Source organism: Ochotona curzoniae, unplaced genomic scaffold (assembly GCF_017591425.1).
Source record: "Ochotona curzoniae isolate NIBS_2020 unplaced genomic scaffold, NIBS_Ocur_1.0 contig_3819, whole genome shotgun sequence".
Classification (NCBI taxonomy): Eukaryota; Metazoa; Chordata; class Mammalia; order Lagomorpha; family Ochotonidae; genus Ochotona; species Ochotona curzoniae.
Genome location: NW_024466004.1, coordinates 22648312 through 22668671, shown reverse-complemented (window position 1 = coordinate 22668671; position 20360 = coordinate 22648312). Strand labels below are relative to the sequence as shown.

The following is a 20360-nucleotide window of genomic DNA, read 5'->3' as shown; positions in this document are numbered from 1 at the left end:
TCTCAGGTTCTGTAATTGTTATTTAGATAATTCTGGCAAGGCTGGGAATAAAGGAGCGGGAGAAGTGGAATGACATTATTTCCTCTCTCATACTGGCCTAACTGGTTAATTAAACGAAGTCCCTTAAAATTGGTGGCATGTTCTATTCAATGGTATGTGATAATGTTTTTGTAGTTCTGCATTCTGTCTTCCATTGTTTTCAATTTCTTGGACTTCTCCAATGCATAAGTTTACTCTTCCTAGAGATACCTTCCTGTACCCTATTTGTCTAATTTTGGCACTTTGTAGTAATTCTTTATGATGCATGTTTATTATCACTTGTTCAAGAAGATTTCCAGTGCCACTTAAAGGGCCATGTTCTTTTTTATGCTTGACTGTATTGGGTTAATAAACTGCATAACAAGTCCCTATGATTAGGAACATAACAATTTCCTGTTGGTTGTTTCGTAATTTCTGAGTCTAAGGTCTGGGATAAATGTTTACCTGAAATTTTCTACTGCTTCACAATACTGAAATCAAGTAATCAGGAAGAGTTAGGAGCTCAGAGCCAGATCCAAGTTCTTCTTCCCTGTTGGTAGTAAAATTCAGTTCCTGGTAGTTTACAGCTCTGATCTTTCTTCCAGCTGGCCATCTCCCTGGAATGTTTTCAAATGGCATTTCCAGCCATGTACAATAATAGTGCAACTTTAATTTTACTTCTTCAAGCAAGCAGGAGAATGCCTCTCATGTCCATTAAAGCCTCATCTATTTTTATACTATCTTCACATGATAATTTTTTTATTAGCTTGCTTAGATTTATTTATTTTTCAAAAGAGAGTCTCTCTCTCTGCCTCCCCTTCTCTGTCTCTTTTTCTCTCTCCCCTCCCTCTTTCTCTCTTTATCTCTCTCTACGTCTCTTTCGTGCTCTCTCTCTCTTACACACACACACACACACACACACACACACACACACACACACACACACACTTCATCCATCAACTAGCTCTCCCCAAGTGACCACAATGCCGCAGTTGGGCTAGGCCAAAGCCAGGAGCCAGGGAATTCTTCCAAGTCTCCAACGTGGGTGCAGACACATGAAGATGTTTATCATCTTCTACTTCTTTACTAAGTTGGTTTGCAGCTATGATGTGAGCTAGCTTCTGTATGAGATGCCAGTATTTCAGAAGATAGCTCAACATGCTAGGCCAAAACATGGGTCTATTGCCTTTTCTTTGGTTTTAATTACATTACAAAGAATCTTATCATATGATGTGACATCATAACAAGAATGATGTTCTATTGTTTCTTAAACCTTATTGACATTTGAATAAAATTACAGAGTACATACACTGGAGGTGAAGACCGTAGAAATGAAAGGAGTCTGGCTCATTTGGGACTCCTTTTCATGAGAAATTGATCTTGTTTTTGCTTATTGTACTGCATTGATTGACTTACCTATTTGAACCTCTCATTGATTATAACACTACAAGGTATTGCACTGTCCTCCATATAGTAGAAATTCATGACATATTTCCATAATGAATTAATAACTGAATCATAATGATGCAGAGATACAGGGAATTCATGTACATTGTACAAAAGAGAATATCAAGAGCATTTTCTCAAATGAGTAAGAATTGTTCAACTTCACAATGTATTATACGCATGAAATTAATTTCAAAGCAACAGCTAAATCAACTTTCCACTAACGAAGCAAAATGCCTAGTCTCATAATTAAATATTTAGAAGATGATTAGAAATAAAGGGTTTGCATGAGAACTTTTCCTGAAGAACAACATTGTTTTTCTCAAGCAATTGTGGCAGATGTTTATTCAATGTAATTTCCCTTGTTTTTAAAAAACTGGGGAAAGGCTTTATGATAAAAGTATGTCCAGAAACATGTCATATGCAACACATTTCAATCATAATTCAAAGAAAAAGGAAAAGGCCTTGTTCCTGTTTGAATTCTCTTTCGTTCCCACATGGCTTTTGAAGAAAGTAGTCACCAGATGACTTTAATGAAAGAAATACTTCTCTGACACAAAATGTACTTTCACATTTTTTTCTTTTTCTTTTCTGTGTTCCTTATGTATAAATTGAAATATAGAGTGTTAATTTAGTACAATTTGGCTCATATTTTATGAGCACTAGTGATATCAATTTAGTTACTTTATATACTTTGTTAATCCTTCTAGCAATTTCAAGATTACATTTTTGATATTTGTTCTTTTAATTGGAGTTGAGGGAGATATAGGAATCTTCTGATTTTTATGTTGTTTCCAATTCACTGTAATTCTGAATTTTGTAAACTTTACCCATTACCTATGTTCTTTATATTATCCCCTCATTATAGTGGTAAAATGAATGAGGTATAATTCAATGAATACTAGCAATTGGTGTGTATCTGTGTGTTTAAGGAATTCATTCTGTCATATACAGAAGCTATGTTTATAAATATATCACGTACATGTACAATCATAAATGTATATCATATATTTTAATTATTTATATTATTTAAATGCTCTCCAAATAACTAATATCAAAATATATTAACTATGTGCTTTAAACTGGCACTTGTGGAATCCTTTATTTTCATCAATAAAATGTTCCTAACTTTGCTTCACTTTTTGTTGACATGGATTCTCTTGGATCTAGCCATAGTATTTCTTATCCCAAAATATCCCTATACATTTCACACAATGACAATCATTTTATCTAGCTACATGGTCTAAGTAAAACATAACAACTTCAAGATCAAGATGTTTCTATTAAGATTAAAGGCTTTAATGCAGTGATTTTTTTCAGTGTTTACTTGTTTTTAAAATAGCAACAAATCTATCAAGCAAAGCTTATGCTGATAGCAATCTCCGGGATGCCAGAAGAAAAACACAGGAAGCATTAAATCATTAATAATGTATATTTTTAATTGCAGTGTTTTCAGAGGATGTTGCTGAACAAGAGATAAGGAATATAAAGAAACAAAATGATGTATTTTTAAAATATTAGTATTTAACATTTCTGCTTGCTGGTACTATGTTAGATGAAGCATAGAAATCACAAATAACTTTTCTTTCTTAAATTGTTGGGCAGAGTCACAATGATAATGTGGAAGAAAACTATGAGTCATTGGATAGAGACTAAATTGAATGCAATAATGCAAAACTATGCCAAGTAAATGACAGAACTGACTTTTTGATTGTTTCCTTTCCAGGCTCTCACTGTGAATTTGGGCCGTGTGAGCCTACAAACCCTTGTGAGAATGGAGCTGAATGCAGAGAGAAGATGAATCTGGAAGCATTTCCCTTTGGATTCCAGTGCCAGTGTGGGGAAGGCTTTGCAGGTGCTCGCGGTGAAATCAATGTCAATGAGTGCAGTTCTAGCCCTTGCCTGAACGGATACTGCTATGACAGTGAGTTCACTATGCCATTACTGCAGTTATTGAATGGTACTTCAACTGAAAAAGAAACAGAGAATTGAAAGAAGTCAGAACATACCAATAATTCATTAGTGAATTCAGCCTGCCTTGAACATCAATGCCAAAGTCAGTTATTTTCTCTTAGCACCATGACTTCTAAGCAATTAATTTATATTGTTTTGAGTCATAGCTGTAAAAAATAAAGGTTTTTAAGGATTTATTAATTAATTTGAGAGGCAGAATTATAGAAAAGAGGGAGAAAGTGTGAGAGGAAATAGAGATATCTTCCACCTGCTGGTTCTTTCCCTATATAGCCAGAGCATCAAGGACTGCGACAGGTCAAAGCTACAAACCCTGAACTTCATCTGGGTCTGCCACGAGGATGACAGAGGTCTAAGTACTGAGGCCATGGTCCACCTCTCGCAGGTGCTTTAACAGGGAGTAGGGGTAAGCCAATAGATGGGTGATCTTTCTGTCTCTCCTGATATTATTCTGCCTTTCAAATAAATGAAAAAGAAAAATTTTTAATTTAAAAAAAAACTAGAAATAAATCTTCAGTATAATCTAACTGTCCCACAGACAGATATATATTCAAGAGCACTAAAACCAGCCTAATTGTAATGACATCTGCACTCGCATGTTTATTGTAGCACTGTTTATCATAGCTGCAGTGTAGTATCAACCAATTGTTTTGTTATGGATGAATGTGTAAAGGAAATTAAGTAAGTTTTCAATGGAATTTTGAGCAGTCACAAAGAAAAATTAAATCCTGCCTTTTGCAGCAAAATATGTAAGACTACAGTCCATCATGCTAACTAAGAGGTGTTAGGTTCCAAACCGAAATACTGTCTTACTGTTTTAGAATAAAAAAACAGTAGATCTGAATGTAAAGTAGGAATCACTGCATGTTTGGAAGTTGTGTGTGTTTGGCTAAAGGAAACGTGAAGAAAGAAAATCTAGATAACGTGCATTAAAACACGCTCAAACAGAAATAATAAACGCTATTGTTCCACCACGCAAAGGATCATAATCATGAATTACTTATTTTATGAAGAGCTATCAGAAAATAGGTCAAGGTCTCTAGATGTAGGGAATGGTAGGTGAGTATAGTAAACTTTAGGAATGAGATGGATATCTCAAAGAAAATTCACACATTCCTTTGAAAAATATGTAAAGGAATTGTCATCATGGTGAAGTAGGTTAAAGCTCAACCTAAGGCCCTGGCAACCTATGTGGACAGCGATTGGAGTCCTAGTTGCTTCCATTTTGATCCAGTTCTTTGCTTATGGTCTGAGAAAGTAGTGGAGAATGATTAAAGTCCTTTTACATCTGCATCCACATAGGGGGCCCGGAAGAAACTGCCAGGTCCTAACTTCACATTGGCTCAACTCCAGGTGTTGTGGCCATTAGTGGAGTGAACCAGCAGATGCAAGAATTCTGTCTCTTCTCTCCCAATAAATAGGACTTTCAAATAAAAATTAAATATATCCTCACAAATTTTTTTTTAATTTTAAACTGACATGTAATAATTGTTCTTATTTAGAGAATTCAGTGTGATATTTCAATACATATGTCTAACAATCAAATTGGGATACTGGCATTTCTGTCAGTTCAGTTGTATCTCATTTCTTAGTGTTGGAATATTCTTAATCTTGTCTACTAGCTGTTTTGAAATATTCAGTGAATTGTACCAAAACTTAGTTGCCCTACTGGGGTTTACGCATTTCCAATTTTAGTATTTCTCAATATTTTTTAAACCCAAAAGCTTGGAAAGATTTAAAATCTCATTAACAGAATATGCAACAATGATTCTGTAACCTGTAACTTCATATTTTGTCAATGTATATTTTAAAACTCCCCCTTATAATATTGTTTTATATATACATTTAAGTATATGGTTTCATTACTAATTTCTGGCCAAAAAAAAAATGTAAAACCTTTGGAGTCTCCAAAGTGATATATTTTGTACCCAAGTGAGTTGGCCACTGCATGGCTAGTGATGGTTTTGTTCAGTATCAGGGCTGGTCAGTAGAAACACTTGGCTTGATTAGAGGTTTGTAACTTTCAATCTTATCTCCCATTCTTCCACAATGAGAGGATGATCAAAGTTTGAATTGATATCTAATGGCCAATGACTTGATTGATCATTCCTGTGTAATGACTTTTCCATAAAAACACAGAAGGTTCAGAGAGCTTCTCCCAAACTGATCTCATGGAGACTGTGGATGTATGATGAGCCTCAGAGTGGTAGAGATACTGCTTCCTCACTTATTCCTATGCATATTGTCTTTGTTCTTATGTGTTATTTTTGTTCATAATGTGCCAGTAAGCATAAAAATGCATCAAACTCACTTTTCCATGTGTATACATATGTACACATATAATATATGCTCAAATATATATTTTGGAAGTACCATAAATTTATAGAGGAAAAGAAAAGGCAAGAAAAAAAAGGGAATGTAGAGGAATGAAAAGAGTGGATATTGGGACATGTATTTGCCTGCAGAGCATGTCTTTAGTGCATCACTTTGGCTCAGGTACACAGAAAACTGGCCATGACATTGTGTTGCGCAGTCAATGTGGTGAAGAGACAAGAAGAGGAAAATAAAACCTTATAAAGTGCTATAAATTTTCCACGTTTTTTAGTTATTCATCTCCCCTTGAGATAATTTCTACATGAACATCCAGCAAGTGAACAAGTTTTTTAAAATATTATTCGTAAAAGCACACTTCCATTTAAAGTTATTTGTTGTGATATCTTATCATTTTACTCAAGCTATGAATTTTTTTTAAAAGATTTATTTATTTATTGGAAAGTCAGATATACAGAGAGGAGGAGAGGCAGAGAGGAAGATCTTTCATCCGATGATTCACTCCCCAAGTGAGCGCAATGGCCGGCCGATGCTATGCTGATCCGAAGCCAGGATTCAGGAACTTCTTCCGGGTCTCCCACGTGGGTGCAGGGTCCCAAAGCTTTGGGCTGTCCTCCACTGCTTTCCCCAGGCCACGAGCAGGGAGCTGGATGGGAAGTGGAGCTGCTGGGATTAGAACCGGCACCGATATGGGATCCTGGTGCATTCAAGGGGAGGACTGTAGCTGCTAGGCCATGCTGCCGGGCCCAAGCTATGAATTCTTAAATCCAAGGATCTGAACATGTATGTTCTTAATAAAGAAAACTGTTTTCCTAGATAGGTAAAGTAGTTAGTCTTGGTATGAATCAAGGTGATGGTGGATCCCTAGGAAACTGCACAGTCTATATAGATTCTACTCTGAAACTAATTCTTCTAATACTAGAAACCCTAACAGCACAGGTCAGTGACCCCAGGGTCACCACCTATTTACTCTTCTTGAGGTATACCACCTAAGGATTTCTTCAAAATTTTGACACTTTAAGATTGCCCTTTTAAATTTCTGAAATTCTGAAATTTTCTTGAAGCAAACTGGCATTATATTATCTCATTTCTCAAACCTACAAGTGTTTGGTAATGCTAGAATGATTTTCAAGTCTCTGGTCCTCATTCTAATAAAAATAAAAGAGGACTTAGCCTCTTAGTGATACGTCTTAGGAAGAGTTTTGTTTAATATTCTGGAAACCTTACAAAAGGCCAAAAGTAGATAATTTTAAACTGTAATATTTTGAATAAAAACCTGGGCAAATTAATCATACAAAAGTAACCTAGTTAGCATATGTATTATGTGCTGCCAAATGAAATATAAAAAACACACTCAAACCAAATTGGGCATTTTCATTGTTTTTTTTTTTTTTTGCAAATTATTACTACAAATCCATTGTAATTGTTATTTCTTCATATAATTGAAGTCCTTAAGCTAAATAGGACTTAGTAAGGTAGACATTCAGGACATATTATAAATGTGTAATAGACCATTAAATATAAGAATTCAACCTTTCTTATTTAAAAGGAAGTGAAGAAAAGAGTAAACATTTTTAAAATAACCAGCATTATAATATCTGAATTGTTTAAAGGAATATTAAGAGTTGTGTCTTTCCTCCGTTGCAGTGGCGGGTGGTTTTTCCTGCCTATGCAATCCAAGCTATGCTGGACTGAGATGTGAACAGGATATTGATGACTGCATACTGAATGCCTGTGAGCACAATGCTACATGCCAAGATCTGCAGCTGGTAAGTGTACCATTGTCCTCATGCCTATGTCCGGATAGATTAATATAGATTTTTTTTTTTTTGCTTTTTTATTTTGTTTTGATCTGGTGCCTGAGACTCAATCTTTTGATATTAACATATGTATACATATACTTTTTTATTTATTTCATGGTAATTACATGGTTGACCAAGGTGGGAAGAATGAAGGATTAGGGAAAAGTGGGTGAAATCATTGCCTCTTAATTGTCCATTTCTTCTTGTTTCTGAGTCAAGGGGAGATACTAAGGGGGAAACCACACCCAGCCTCCCAAATGTCCCAGCTCCCAGGGATGGGGAACCACCACTCAGTTTCAACCCAGGATCCTGCTGTAGTGCATGCTCCAAGGGTTCTGATTCAGTGGTTTGGATAGTTCTGCAGTGCTGTCGATTTCGCCAATCCAAGGGTGATAGAGTCCTAACAATACCTGTTGGCTGATATAGTCGACCTCAATTCTCCATATACCCAGATTTTTTCTTCCATCGTCTGCAGGGTTAGTTGTCCAATTTGCTCTGTTCTCCTTCTTCTGCAGTAGTACCAGATGGCTGCCATATTCTGCATGTGCATCAGGATCTACATCTATAGCTATGTCTATTATTTGTGGGGCATATATTGTGGCATAATAGGCTAAGCTGTCTGGGGATTCAACCAGTGGGATGAAGATTCTCTGCTTACCTCTCTGTCTTACTTTCTCTTTCTTTCTGTAACTCCTTAAAAATAGACAAGTAATTCTATAAATAGTAATATTGTATAAAATTGATTCACATTTTAAAATTCCAAATAGCAGCAGTATTGAATTCATATAACATTTCAGCAATTAATCTAAAAAGTGGCATGATTGCTACCATCACGTATTTTTGTCTAAATCAATGTATTACATTCATTTGTCATTTCTCATTGTCATCTGTCAGTTTAAATTTTACTTTTATTTCTGTCTTATGCTATATATTTTCATCAGTTCCTTCACTCATCTGTGTTGATGCTGTCCTGGTGGTACACATCTATTTGTCATTGCCTTTGTCACAAGCATGTGCTATTCTGCCTTAAACGAAGTGTGACACAGATGGAAAATCACGGTAACGCCTCAGACTCCTCATTTCTCAGAAAGCCTGACATAAAAAATATCTACTCAAGGTGGAGTTACTCACTGGCTGGCTTCAGAAAATTAATGACACACTACACAAGCTAATGCTGTGATGCTAGAGAAGGCTTATAGTTATTCCTCAGCAACACAACCGACTTTTCACAAAAAAGACTCCAGTAGGTGATGTTAGATAACAAGGTTTGAAAAGCAGACTTGTTTTTGTCAACATATTTTGACTACCAGTGCACTGATTTGTTTGTTTTTGTAATGAAAGCATAATCTGTGTCATACTGTTTCTCTTCTACAAGGAAGGCATGCACCTAATGGGATAAGTAACTGACATTTGAATATCTGTGACCACCAACCAAGATGAGATATAGGTTGATAAACCACTGTTTACTTATGTGTTGCCTCCTGGGCTTCATTGCTGCCTTTTGCTTCATCTTTGTTTTTACAAGATGTGTCAGCCAAGGCAGCCAGGCTAAACTCATCCCACTCTCGGGGTTCTAGAAGTGGATATGTGGCCATATGTTGGTCTCAGACAGGAAGGACGTTCTCCTGAAGAAATGCTTTTCCACTTGCCTTACAAGATGTAAGACAGAGGTAAGCATGCCATCTTCTAGACCTTCTAACATACGATTTTTATATAATGATTCCTGTTACTGTTTTCAAGTAAAGGAAGGCAATGCAACCTGATAATAATATTTCATACCAGTAGAGCCTAGAAGTAGGAGTTTCAGGGGGCGGGGGCGTCTGGCTTTCGGATAATTGTTGATGTGAATGAACCTCCCAGGTGCTTGCCCAGTCTTTGATCCCAATTAAATGAGAGCACTTATATTCCCTTATTTGATATAATTTGAATACAGAGTTACTCTTACATTTAGCTAAGAGTATATAATGTGACACATCCATAATCTAAATGAACTTCATTGCAGCCTATAATTTCAGCTATAATTTCAGCAGTAGTCAGAGTTCATTTTAGCTGAAAAATTCTAACCCATTATTTTAAGATTCTAGTTCTAGGGTTAACATTATCAAAACATCGCTGTGTGACACCACGTTATTCAGCTAACTGGTCAGGAACTTCAGCTTTGGCAGCTGAATCCTACCAAATAGCAATTTCCGCATATACTGTTTTCTTATCTGCTATAAAGAGCCAATAAGAAAACTTTCAGACTGACTTTAATATAATTTTACAATTCTGACTCCTGCTTCTGAATATTATTTCACTTAGAATAAAGGGGGAAAACATTAGAAAGCAAAGTTGAAACACAAATGCAGTATTAAAACTAAATAAATTTCACCAAGACAATGCAATTTTATTAGCAGGTTTAAAATTGTTTTTGTTTTTGATTAATACATAGAACTTGTACTTTAATTAGGTTCAGTGTAGCATTTCTGCACTTGTAAACAGTATTTAGTGCTTGGATCACTTAATTAGCATAGCCACTAGTTCCATTTCTTTATACTTGGAACTTTTGAATTCGTTTCTTTCAGACATAGCACACGACTGTGAAATGTAGTCACCACACTCTGCTAAAAACTCTATCACTACTGCTTCTGCTGAATTGTAGTACCTGATTGTCTCTTCCATTCACCCAGCTTCCTGCCCTCTTGAATCTTTGTCACATAATAAAATGTTAGGAATTAATGTAATAAGTCTTGTTCATTTGTTTAAGTTTATTATGTATATTTGAGAATATTCTTGATGGGTATTAAAGTAAGTGATTGTTAGTGTCTTATTTTCTTTCTTGTTCTACTTTCACTCTTTTGTATCTTACATAAATAATGGATGCTTAATTTTGATAACACTATGAAAAACAAAAATAGTGAAATAGAATTTATATATGCAGATAAAATTGTATTAAAAACAACTATGTAATATATGCATGTATAACAATATACTACAGATGTAAATATTCTCCCAAATACTCAGGTACAAAAACAAACCAAATTTATGAGGTCTAATAAAAAATAAAACTGGTCGTACTGTCACCTACCATCTGATTGATAAAAACCATGCCAGTTACCAGGGAGTTGCTCATTTGCTTCCCATTAGGTCGTAAACACCATGTCTGCATCAATCAAGGATTAATATGAAGTTACTGCTGCTATGGCTGCTGCTGTTACTCTTGTTGTGATATCCCCACGCTTGTTTCAAACATGAGTTCATTTGCCAAGTGATTCCTCTTTCCATATCAGATCTGACTTCTAAGATCTTCTCTGCTGTCTTCTCTGCACGTGTGTCATGCTTAACTAATATCGGTGGTCATGTCCTGTCCCAGTTGTCCTTTTAGCATGCAGAATCAGAATCACTAAAACATCTAGGTTCTGTCCTGTTAACTGAATTATAATCCCCCACCTAAATGTGGAATCAATTTATCTGCTCTCTGTCCAACTATTAGAACTTCTGTTTCTTTCCTGTTTTCCCTCTCTGTAAAATACAGTTAAGCTCATTGAATGAACATTAAGAGAAACACTAATCAGAACCAGAATTGGGAAGCTACAGAATTCTTGCATTTCAGCTACCTATATGTACCTTGATGGAGAAAAAATATATATATATACATATATATATATATGTGTTGAAAATGATGTAATAGTTATGTTCTCAATAATTTCCCTGTTACTTAGGAACATGAAAAATTTACCCAACTTCAGATGTCTTAGCTCTTATAGAAAACCTTTATTATGGCTGCTTTGTGTATTAATATTGAATTCAAATTTGGTTGCTATGGTGTGTAGGATGAAATGTTACCTCTGAAAACTAAATTTATTTCTGGTTGATTTTACAAAGAAAAAAATGAGAAGGAGGAAGAAAGAGAGAGCGACAGAGAGACAGATTAATTCTACTTGTGATTCACTCCTCATAAGTCAACAACAGCCAGTACTGAGCCAGGCTGAAGCCAGAAACTAGGAATTTAAAAGATATCTTCCTATGTATGGCAAAGATCCATGTACTTGAGCAATCAATTGCTGACCCTGGGGTATGCATTACCAGGAAAATAGAACTTGGAGGACTGGATGCTGCTGTCCAAAGTGGGACCCTAAGTGCTATGCCAAACACCAAATCCTTATTCATTTCTATCTTGATTAATTAGTCATATTTATAATTGTGAGAACTTAAAGGAATAGACAGAGCAGTTGGAAATCATCTGGTTTTGAAATGGATTTATTCTATGATTTATTAATATTTCCTTAACTTATTAGAAATGAAAAATATAATATTCATTAAAGTTTAATATGATTCTATTACTTTAAAGGTTGAATAGCTTTTCATTTTAGTTTATTGACAGAATGCAATAAATAACCACCTATTGTAGCATATTATAATAGGCTTACCAATTTCTTCAATGAAGTATAATTTGGAATTTTGGAAAACTTGGAATTGAAAATCCAGTCCAAATTGGTATTTACTAGGTAGATCTTGGTGTATGGATAATGTAGAAAACTTTGTGAATTTGATATGATGGGAACCACAGAACTAGATAAGTAGATGGCCCTTTGCAGCTTTAAATTGCTGTGAAACCCTTAGGTTTCTGTTTACGTGTACTGATAATTCTCCATCAACAACTAACAAGAATAATAATGGTTGGCCTGAAAAATTGAGAGCTAAACGTCCTCTGTTTTAAGCAGCATATTTCATAACATCTTCCTTTTCTAATCCTTTTCTCTCTTGGATTCTTCCATCTGCTACAGCGCTTTGTTTTTAACACAAAAGGAGTCAAATCTAATCTCTGCTTTCTACTGCTTTTGTGAGAGAGATGATAGCACATTGTTTGCTACTCACTGCTTTGATAATTCAGTAAATGTCATTCTCCCTGCAGATTAACATTTGTTAATAAGAAAATCTGTGCTTGATATGTTTATAACTTTCCTAAAGTTCTCAATACAATATGTAAATTTTCATTTGAAAGTATTAAAATAACAGTAATATTAACAATAAAATATTAAAATTAAATTTTAAATAATCAATGGCAGACTCATTATATCACAAAAGTTCAGTTGAGTCTGTGATTGGATTAGTTGAAGTATCTTGCATAGTACATATATAGCCAAACACTCACTGGTGAATCATTACTAAATGACTAGGTAACAAAATGAAGGTCCTTGTTTACGACCATTGCTTACATAAAATATGTATTTAGAATTCACTATTCATATCTCTGGTTTTTAATGTGATGCATTTTTGTCTTAAGAAATTATTGAAAGTAGGTTAAGCTGCTGCATGGGATGCCTATATTTTGTTTGTTGAATGAAATCATGGTCCTCCAATTCCCATCCAGCTCCCTGCTTGTGGTCTTGGAAATCAGCAATAGATGGACTGGCACTTGACTCAGTGGCTAAATCCTCATCTTGCATGCTTTGGGATTCCATATGGGCACTAATTCCTGCCCTGGCCACTCCAGGTCCCATGAAGGTTCATGCTTATGGCCTGGAAAGCAGTCAAGGATGGCTCAAAGCCTTGGGAACCTATACACACGCGGGAGACCTGGAAGAAGCTCCTGGCTCCAGGCTTTGGATCAGCACAGCTCTGGCCATTGCAGTCAATTCTTACTCTTTCTGTATGTCTTCCTCTCTGTAGATTCTGCCTTTCTAATAAAACCAAATAATTTTTTTTTAAAGAAAGAAAGAAGAATAAGATGGATAAAATGTTAGGACCCTTGCCATTCAGGTGGGAGATCTTGAAAAAATTCCTGCCTTAGTTTGAGCCAACCAGTGCTGTTACAGCCATTTCAGGAATCATCAAATGGATGGAAATTCTTTCTGTCTCTACTCCTCTCCGTCCTTTCCCTCTCTCCAGCCCCATAAATCCATCAAATATGAAATCTTTAAAAAATGTAATTAATATAATTCATTGAAAACCGGTTGTTATATTTATGGCATGGATACATTAACATCTGTGTGATTTTTCTATTTTATTCTTTTTTTAAATTGTTTATTGGAAAAGAAGATACGCAGAGAGAAGTGATACAAAGAGAAAGATCCATCCATTGGTTCACTGCCTAAGTGGCCAAAACAGCTGTAGCTAAGCCAGTCCAGGAACTTCTTCCAGGTCTCTCACACGGGTGCAAGGTCCCAAGGCTTTGGGCTGTCTTCAACTGCTTTGCTAGGCTACAAGCAGAGAACTGGATGGGAAGTAGAGAAGCTGGGACATAAACTGGCACTCATATGAGATCCTGGTGAATGCAAGATGAGGATTTAAGCCACTAGGCTCTCAAGCCAGGCCCCTATTTTTCTTCAATAAATTGATCATGGAATTGTCTTTCTTATAAAATCTGAGAGAGCATAGAATTTTAATTTGTTCATCCAATGAATGCTAATTTTTTTCAATATTTTTACCTCAATTGACAATCTTATTCTTAGTTATTGTGCATGTTTAAATAACCCTATTTTCTTCTAATATGTTGCTTTGAGTCTGTAAAGACACTGAAACAAACAATTACATTTTTTAGGATTATGTACAAACTAAAAGCACAAAGAATCTCAAAAATTCTTGTAGACCCACATGAGAAAACAAATGTACATGCTTTGGAATACTGAAATATTGGAAGCACAGATCCATTTTTCCTGCTTTCTTATTCAAAGTTTATTACTTATACAATAGTTTAGAGATTTAAGAAATTTAGGGAATAGTGTTTCATAAAACTAAAGAGTACAACAGATATGCGAAAAGAACGCCAGGACATGAACTTGTGCCCACATGGTATCCCAGCACCTGCAAAGCAAGAATTTAGCCACATGGCCACTATGTTGGTCCTCTCAACATTTTTCAAAGGAAATGTAATTTTTCCAGGTCAGTGACTATTTCATTATATAGAAAATATATAATTTTATTATATATGTATACACATATTGTTTGTTAAAAAGTGTTGTGTACATTTCTGTTTATTGTGTTTACATTTTCCTTTTTAAGAGAGTCATAAAGAAATCTCTGGTATAGAGAATCGATTGCTGCCTACAATTCTGGCTCCTCGATGGGCACCAGCTTGTGTCCTAGCTGCTCTGCTTCTGATCTAGCTCCATGCTGTCAATGGCCTAGGGGAACAGAGGAGGTTGGGAGACTTGGAAAAACTTCCTGACTGCTGACTTTGGCCTGACCTACCACTGGCTGCTGTTGTCAGCTGGAAAGTAAAGAAGACATGGAGAATTCCTCTCTATTGCTCTGTTTCTGTTACACTTTCGAAATAAATAATCTTAAAAGCAGAAAACATATTCAACTCTTCCTTCAGAATAGGATGGTTACAACAATGTATGTTTAAATGACAGGAACAGCTTTGAAGAGACTTATCTGTAGCAGTAAATAACTTCATTTTGTATAATCTAATAACTACTTTACCCTGGGTTTCCAGCAATCTCTGAGGAGATTATCAAACATGAAACATCTTGAATGGGCTCTGTGGTATAGCAAGTTAAACTTCCTCCTGCCATATTGGCATCTCATGGATACTGGTTTGATTTCCAGCCACTCCATTTCTGATCCATAGCCCTGAAAATGTACATGGTAAAACAGTATGCACTGGCATGAAGATCTGGACTGCTGCCACCCAAGTGAGACCCAGGCTCAGTTATAGGCTCCTGGCTTCAGCTGACCCAGTCTTAGTCATGTGTGTGTGTGCGTGTGTGGTGGGGGGGGGTAAGGGTGTGTGTGTCCCTTTCTCTATAACTCTGTCTTCAAAAGAAGTAGATAAATATTCTTTCAAACAGGAGAAATTCAGGAAATTTTGGGTAATCAAATAGATGCAAATGTTTAGAAAGAACATCTACACACTGTGCCTAACTGTGTCGAAAGTCGACAAGAGCGTGACTTCCCTTTAGGCTTTCCCCAATATTCCTGAGACAAATGAAAATTGAGAGATTTCTATGATCAGGTGCTAGAAATACTTGCCAGAGGTAGCAGATATTTCCCTCTTTTAATCAACTGATGAAGAACTATGGTTCGAAATACCCATGTCATTTGTGTCATCATTGTGATTATAGGAGGGCTAAATTATGTAGCAGTTTCTTTAAAACTAAAAGGTTATGGTTGTGCTCCTTCTAGCCATGTTATCTTAAAGCAGCCACTCTTGCTAGGTCTTTTTGTTTTAATAATGGAAATATTAATAGCAGACAACTTGTAGGGTTGTTATAAAAGTCAAATGTAAAATATGTCATGTGATGGATTTCATGTTAAATCCATTATGTAGTACCTATCTGATATAAAGAAATGAGTAAACTGCATCACAATTAATGATGATGATAATGACGATTTAACTGTGCTTACAGTTAGAATACTTTCCTGTGTCAAGCTAAAGTTCTTATGCTAAGTTGTCAAGCCAGGGTATTTTACTCAAGTATATGAAAATGATCTAAAATAACAATGTGTTGTAAACAACTTTTTCACTGGCCCATTGGTTTTAATTTTAATACATACATTTTTATACCAGATGGTTGTAAGTTTATCTTTCCACATAAAATCCTCAAAAATGTATTAGGTAAAAATACCAACAATTAATACTACCAACAGTTAAATCAGTTTGTCATGTTTAAATTAACTGTATTCACAACAAACATTGGTTCTCATAGAGAGAGAATTATTCCTTCCCTATCAAATACTTTTAATTGTTTATAGCCTCAAGGGTAAGGTAGAATAGTGCATGGATCATAGCACTTTGCAAATAAGTAAAGAAAGGGAAAAAGAAGAAGGCAGGGAGGGAGAAAAAGAGGATAGTGACTCAGAAAAGAATGACTGGTCAGTCTTGGCCTATAAATCTTCAACTGTTTTAGATTTTCTTCATAGAGTAAGGAAGGTATAGTCTGTACTCAGACTAGGATTTCAGAGATCTGGCAGGTGATGAGAGCTTTCTGTGACCTGATCTCAGGTTGGGGGAGTGCCTGGGATCTCTGTTAAAGCCGGCTGTGAGATTGCTACATTTCTGCTAAAATGCTCTGCCTCTGATAGACACAAAGCAAAGCACCTCAGCCTGATCCATCTGTCTTCAGGTAGCAAGCCTCTAATCTGGTTAACCCCACCTAAATCTTATCAGTGCAACAGCCTTCCAGGTCAGTTCATCTGATTTAAGTTCCTGACCTTTCCTGCCCTCTCAGCAAGAAAATCTCCCTTAGTCTAACTGCTGTATTTAAAAGGCTAAGAACGAAATGTTCCATTCAAACGAACAAACAACAAACCTGAAGCAAAAATTCAGTGAATGGTAAACATATAAACATGGATGAGTAAATGAACATAAATAAATATAGACCAAATAATAGGTGGAGAAGATTATTGCTGATCCTGTTGCTTTTCAGAAAATGTAGATCCCATTTATTTCTCTGGTGTGTTTTTCAAGAGCATCTTTTATGCTTCACAGTTGAATCACAGAAGATGCATTTTACAGAGACAAACATAAGATTTACAGTGGTGAAAAGGTTTCTTGTGGTCACACAGTTACCCATAGCAGAGTGGGAAAAGGTCTGCAGTAACGTCCCCCACTCCAATCCCCCCCCCCCGTTATCCTTGAGTGTGCTGAACCTCTAAAACTGGCAGAGCTTGAGTCCAGCTGCCTGTAGGACTCATGAGCCTATGAAGGATGAGAATTCCAAGAAAAACAAAATCCAGCATCTCAGGGGCTGCATAATATCTAAGCATTTTCTAAAATTGCATGCATATTTGAGCTACACCCTCTTTTTGTTCTTATTTAATGCATGGGAGGTAGCATTGAGCCCCTGTGTCTTCAAAATCTCCCAAAGAGGATTCAAATGTGGAGCCAAACTGAATAAATATGACTATCTGTATTCACCGGACTGCATGGAGAAGGACATAGCCACAATGATGTATGTTTGTAAGCATTTTAGATGGAGCACTTAGTATCCAGCTGTTGCTAACTTTCCTTGAAGCCTACCCTTGAGAGGTGTAGAGTGGACACTTTAAGAAATAATCCACCAACAGGTGTATAACCCAATCACAAGTATTGAGTTACATACAAAACTCTGTCATCCCAAGAAGTACCTGGGCTATGTGGAATTTAATTAGAATTCTATAAACTAAATTCACGATTCAAAATTTAGAATTCATTTAGAGTTAAAATGATGAAAATGTTATTTCTCTTTCAAATAATGGTTCCTGGAAACTCTGCTTTTATCTGCAAATCCATGTAAGAAATTCCAGCCACAATTGTATTACAAAAGAAAAAAAGCTAATAGATGACATTGGTATAGAAACAATAGGCAGACCCATTAAAGGATTTTGTTGAATACTGACTTGAAAGGTTTTAGGAACAATGGACGTTATTCACAGAATATACAATCCTTATTATATTTTAATCTGATGCATAGTAGGATATTTAGTGTGGTGCCAGTTTTTTGCTCTTAAATTAAAGCCCCCCTCCCATGATTTTAGGTGGGAGCTTTAGGTAGCAATTATCTACATGTTAAGTTGGACTCTGCACAGACAGGAGCTGGGCGCATTCAGAGAATTATTATTCAAGGGATCTTGCTGAAATTTGACACTGAAACAGAACTGTGTAGTGTATATTAGCTAATAGAGATGTCAGCACTTTATTAGTGAAAATTCAGTAAGAGAAGGAAGAGGCAATGGGCACAAGAATGTTCATTCTTCATTTAATGGGTATATTACTAAACAATATTATACTGCTGAATTAGAAATATAATACTAGAAAAAAATGAAAATATTTGTTTTGAAGGCAGAAATTCAGGGAGAGAAGAAAGGAAGGAGGGAATGAAGAGAAAGAGACTGCTATTTTCAAATAGTGGCTTACTTCACAATAACCACTATGTGCAGGTCCAGACCAGGGCAAAGCTAAGAGTGAAGAACTCGGCCTCACATGGGTGACAGGGCCCAGGGTGAGCTGCCTTTGCCCCACAGGTGGATTATCCAGATCTAGAACCAGCACTTTTTTTGTTTTTCTGGTAAGACCATTATTTTCACATTCTTCTTTATTTCTATATCTGGAATAAGAAAGGAGAAGCTCCACAGCTCCACCCAGCATCCCACGCATCCCTCAATCCCTCACAAGGGGCATGCTACAAGGGCACTGCTGAAGTGATTTTGCTAGTTCAACAGATCTGAATTGCTGCCAGTCTCAACATTTCAAGCACTATGAAATCTCTCCACAATTCACTGGTTGACATAGTCCAACTTAGAGTCTCCATTTACCCAGATTTTCACTGCTAGTATGTGGTTGGAGTACTTGACCGATTTGTTCTGTCCTCCATCCTCTGTTGTGAAACCATGTGTCCTCTGCAGGTTCTGATGGACTGCCATATCCTCCATGTGTGCCTGGTTATGCTGTCCACTGCTCTGTCTGAGCCTCTGAAGAGCCTCAGCTTTGACACATGCACTGCATGGTCAGACCGTGGAATCTGCACTTCTCTTCATGGGTGGGGTTCTGAGATTAGCAGTTCAGTTAAAGACATCGCCAAAGAAACTACGTCTGAGGTGATCCCAGGCCTGACTCTAATGTGTGATTGCCAGTACAGGGTCCAGCACAGTCCATCACCTGGTCAACTTTTATATATGCTGGTGGTTGCAATTGCTGGGTCAGTTCTGTTTCCAGCCCTGTCTTCCACACGAACCAATGGGTATTTCCGTCCAACCTAATCCTGCCCACTTTGGGAGCTACAGCCTAGTTGGGGATACTCCCCATAACCCCCACCAGGCCTGCCCCCTACCCTGGTTTCCATGCATACCAGTATGTACCAAAGACTGGTCCAGTGTGTCCCACATCCCATTCAGCACTCATCCATGTCAATGGGCATTGAAGCCTAGTTCAACCCAACCAACCCCACTTTCCAGCTCACCCACATGCTGGTGGATGCCGTTCTGTATAGCCACCCCTGCTCCAATGCTGGTTTTCATGCTCTCCAGTGGGAATGGTAACCCAAGAGGGATGTGCCCACTATTTCCCTGCTGGGCCCATTCCTGCTCCTAGATCATGTACTCTCCAGGTGGTTCTGTAAACATAATATTGACTTAATTAGCCCCCAGTGCCAGCATCTGCCAGCTGACGCTGCGGCAAAGCCCAACCCACCTTCAACCACTGTAATTTATGCTTGCACCAGTAAGAACAATCAGCCCAGCCTGAGTTTTCCCTGATCTAGCTCACATGAGTCCCACAGGTATTGTAGGCCTGCCTGGTCTGTTCTGCCCCTGTCCAAACTCACTCTCTCCAGCGGGAGTGGTGGTCCAGCAAGGGAGCCCTACCCATTGCCCCTGCCATCTTTGCTCCCTCACCTCCTGGTTCTTATGTTTGCTGATGGGTGCTATCGCCCAGTCTGGCATGGCCTCTCGTCTCAGCATTCAGCATTCTTATATAATATGCCATTGTTGCAAGTAGGAACATTACAGACTGCTGTAATTCCAACCCCTAGAAAATAAATTTTGATTTCATGAATAAATTTAATCTTATTTGATATATATATGCATCCTTTCACTTTTATTAAAGTCTAATTTTCATCCTTAAGACAATTGGGAGTATTATAACTGGGATAATGATAACTGAATGGCCTCAACTCCAGAATACTGATTACTTACCACTACACTCAAAATATGTAGGTGAGCATGCATTTTAAGTCATCCCAAAGTTTTCTTTCTCTGTGATCCAAATGGCAGAGAGAGCAGACAGCTCTCTTCTTTCTCTATTTTTCTTTTCTTTCCTCCTTCTTTCCCCTCTTCTTTCCTTCCTTTCTTCCCTCCATTGTTTTTTCCTTCCTTCCTTCCTTCCTTCCT

The 20360-nt window shown here is 36.9% G+C and overlaps 1 protein-coding gene across 1 annotated transcript in view; it reads left to right on the top strand.

Moving 5' to 3' along the window:
* The window catches only part of EYS (eyes shut homolog), a 1254974-nt gene that overhangs the window by 274161 nt on the left and 960453 nt on the right, over positions 1-20360 (top strand). Inside the window, 2 exon segments of the mRNA XM_040983150.1 lie at positions 3191-3388; positions 7414-7535. Coding sequence (XP_040839084.1) covers positions 3191-3388; positions 7414-7535 — 320 coding nt within the window.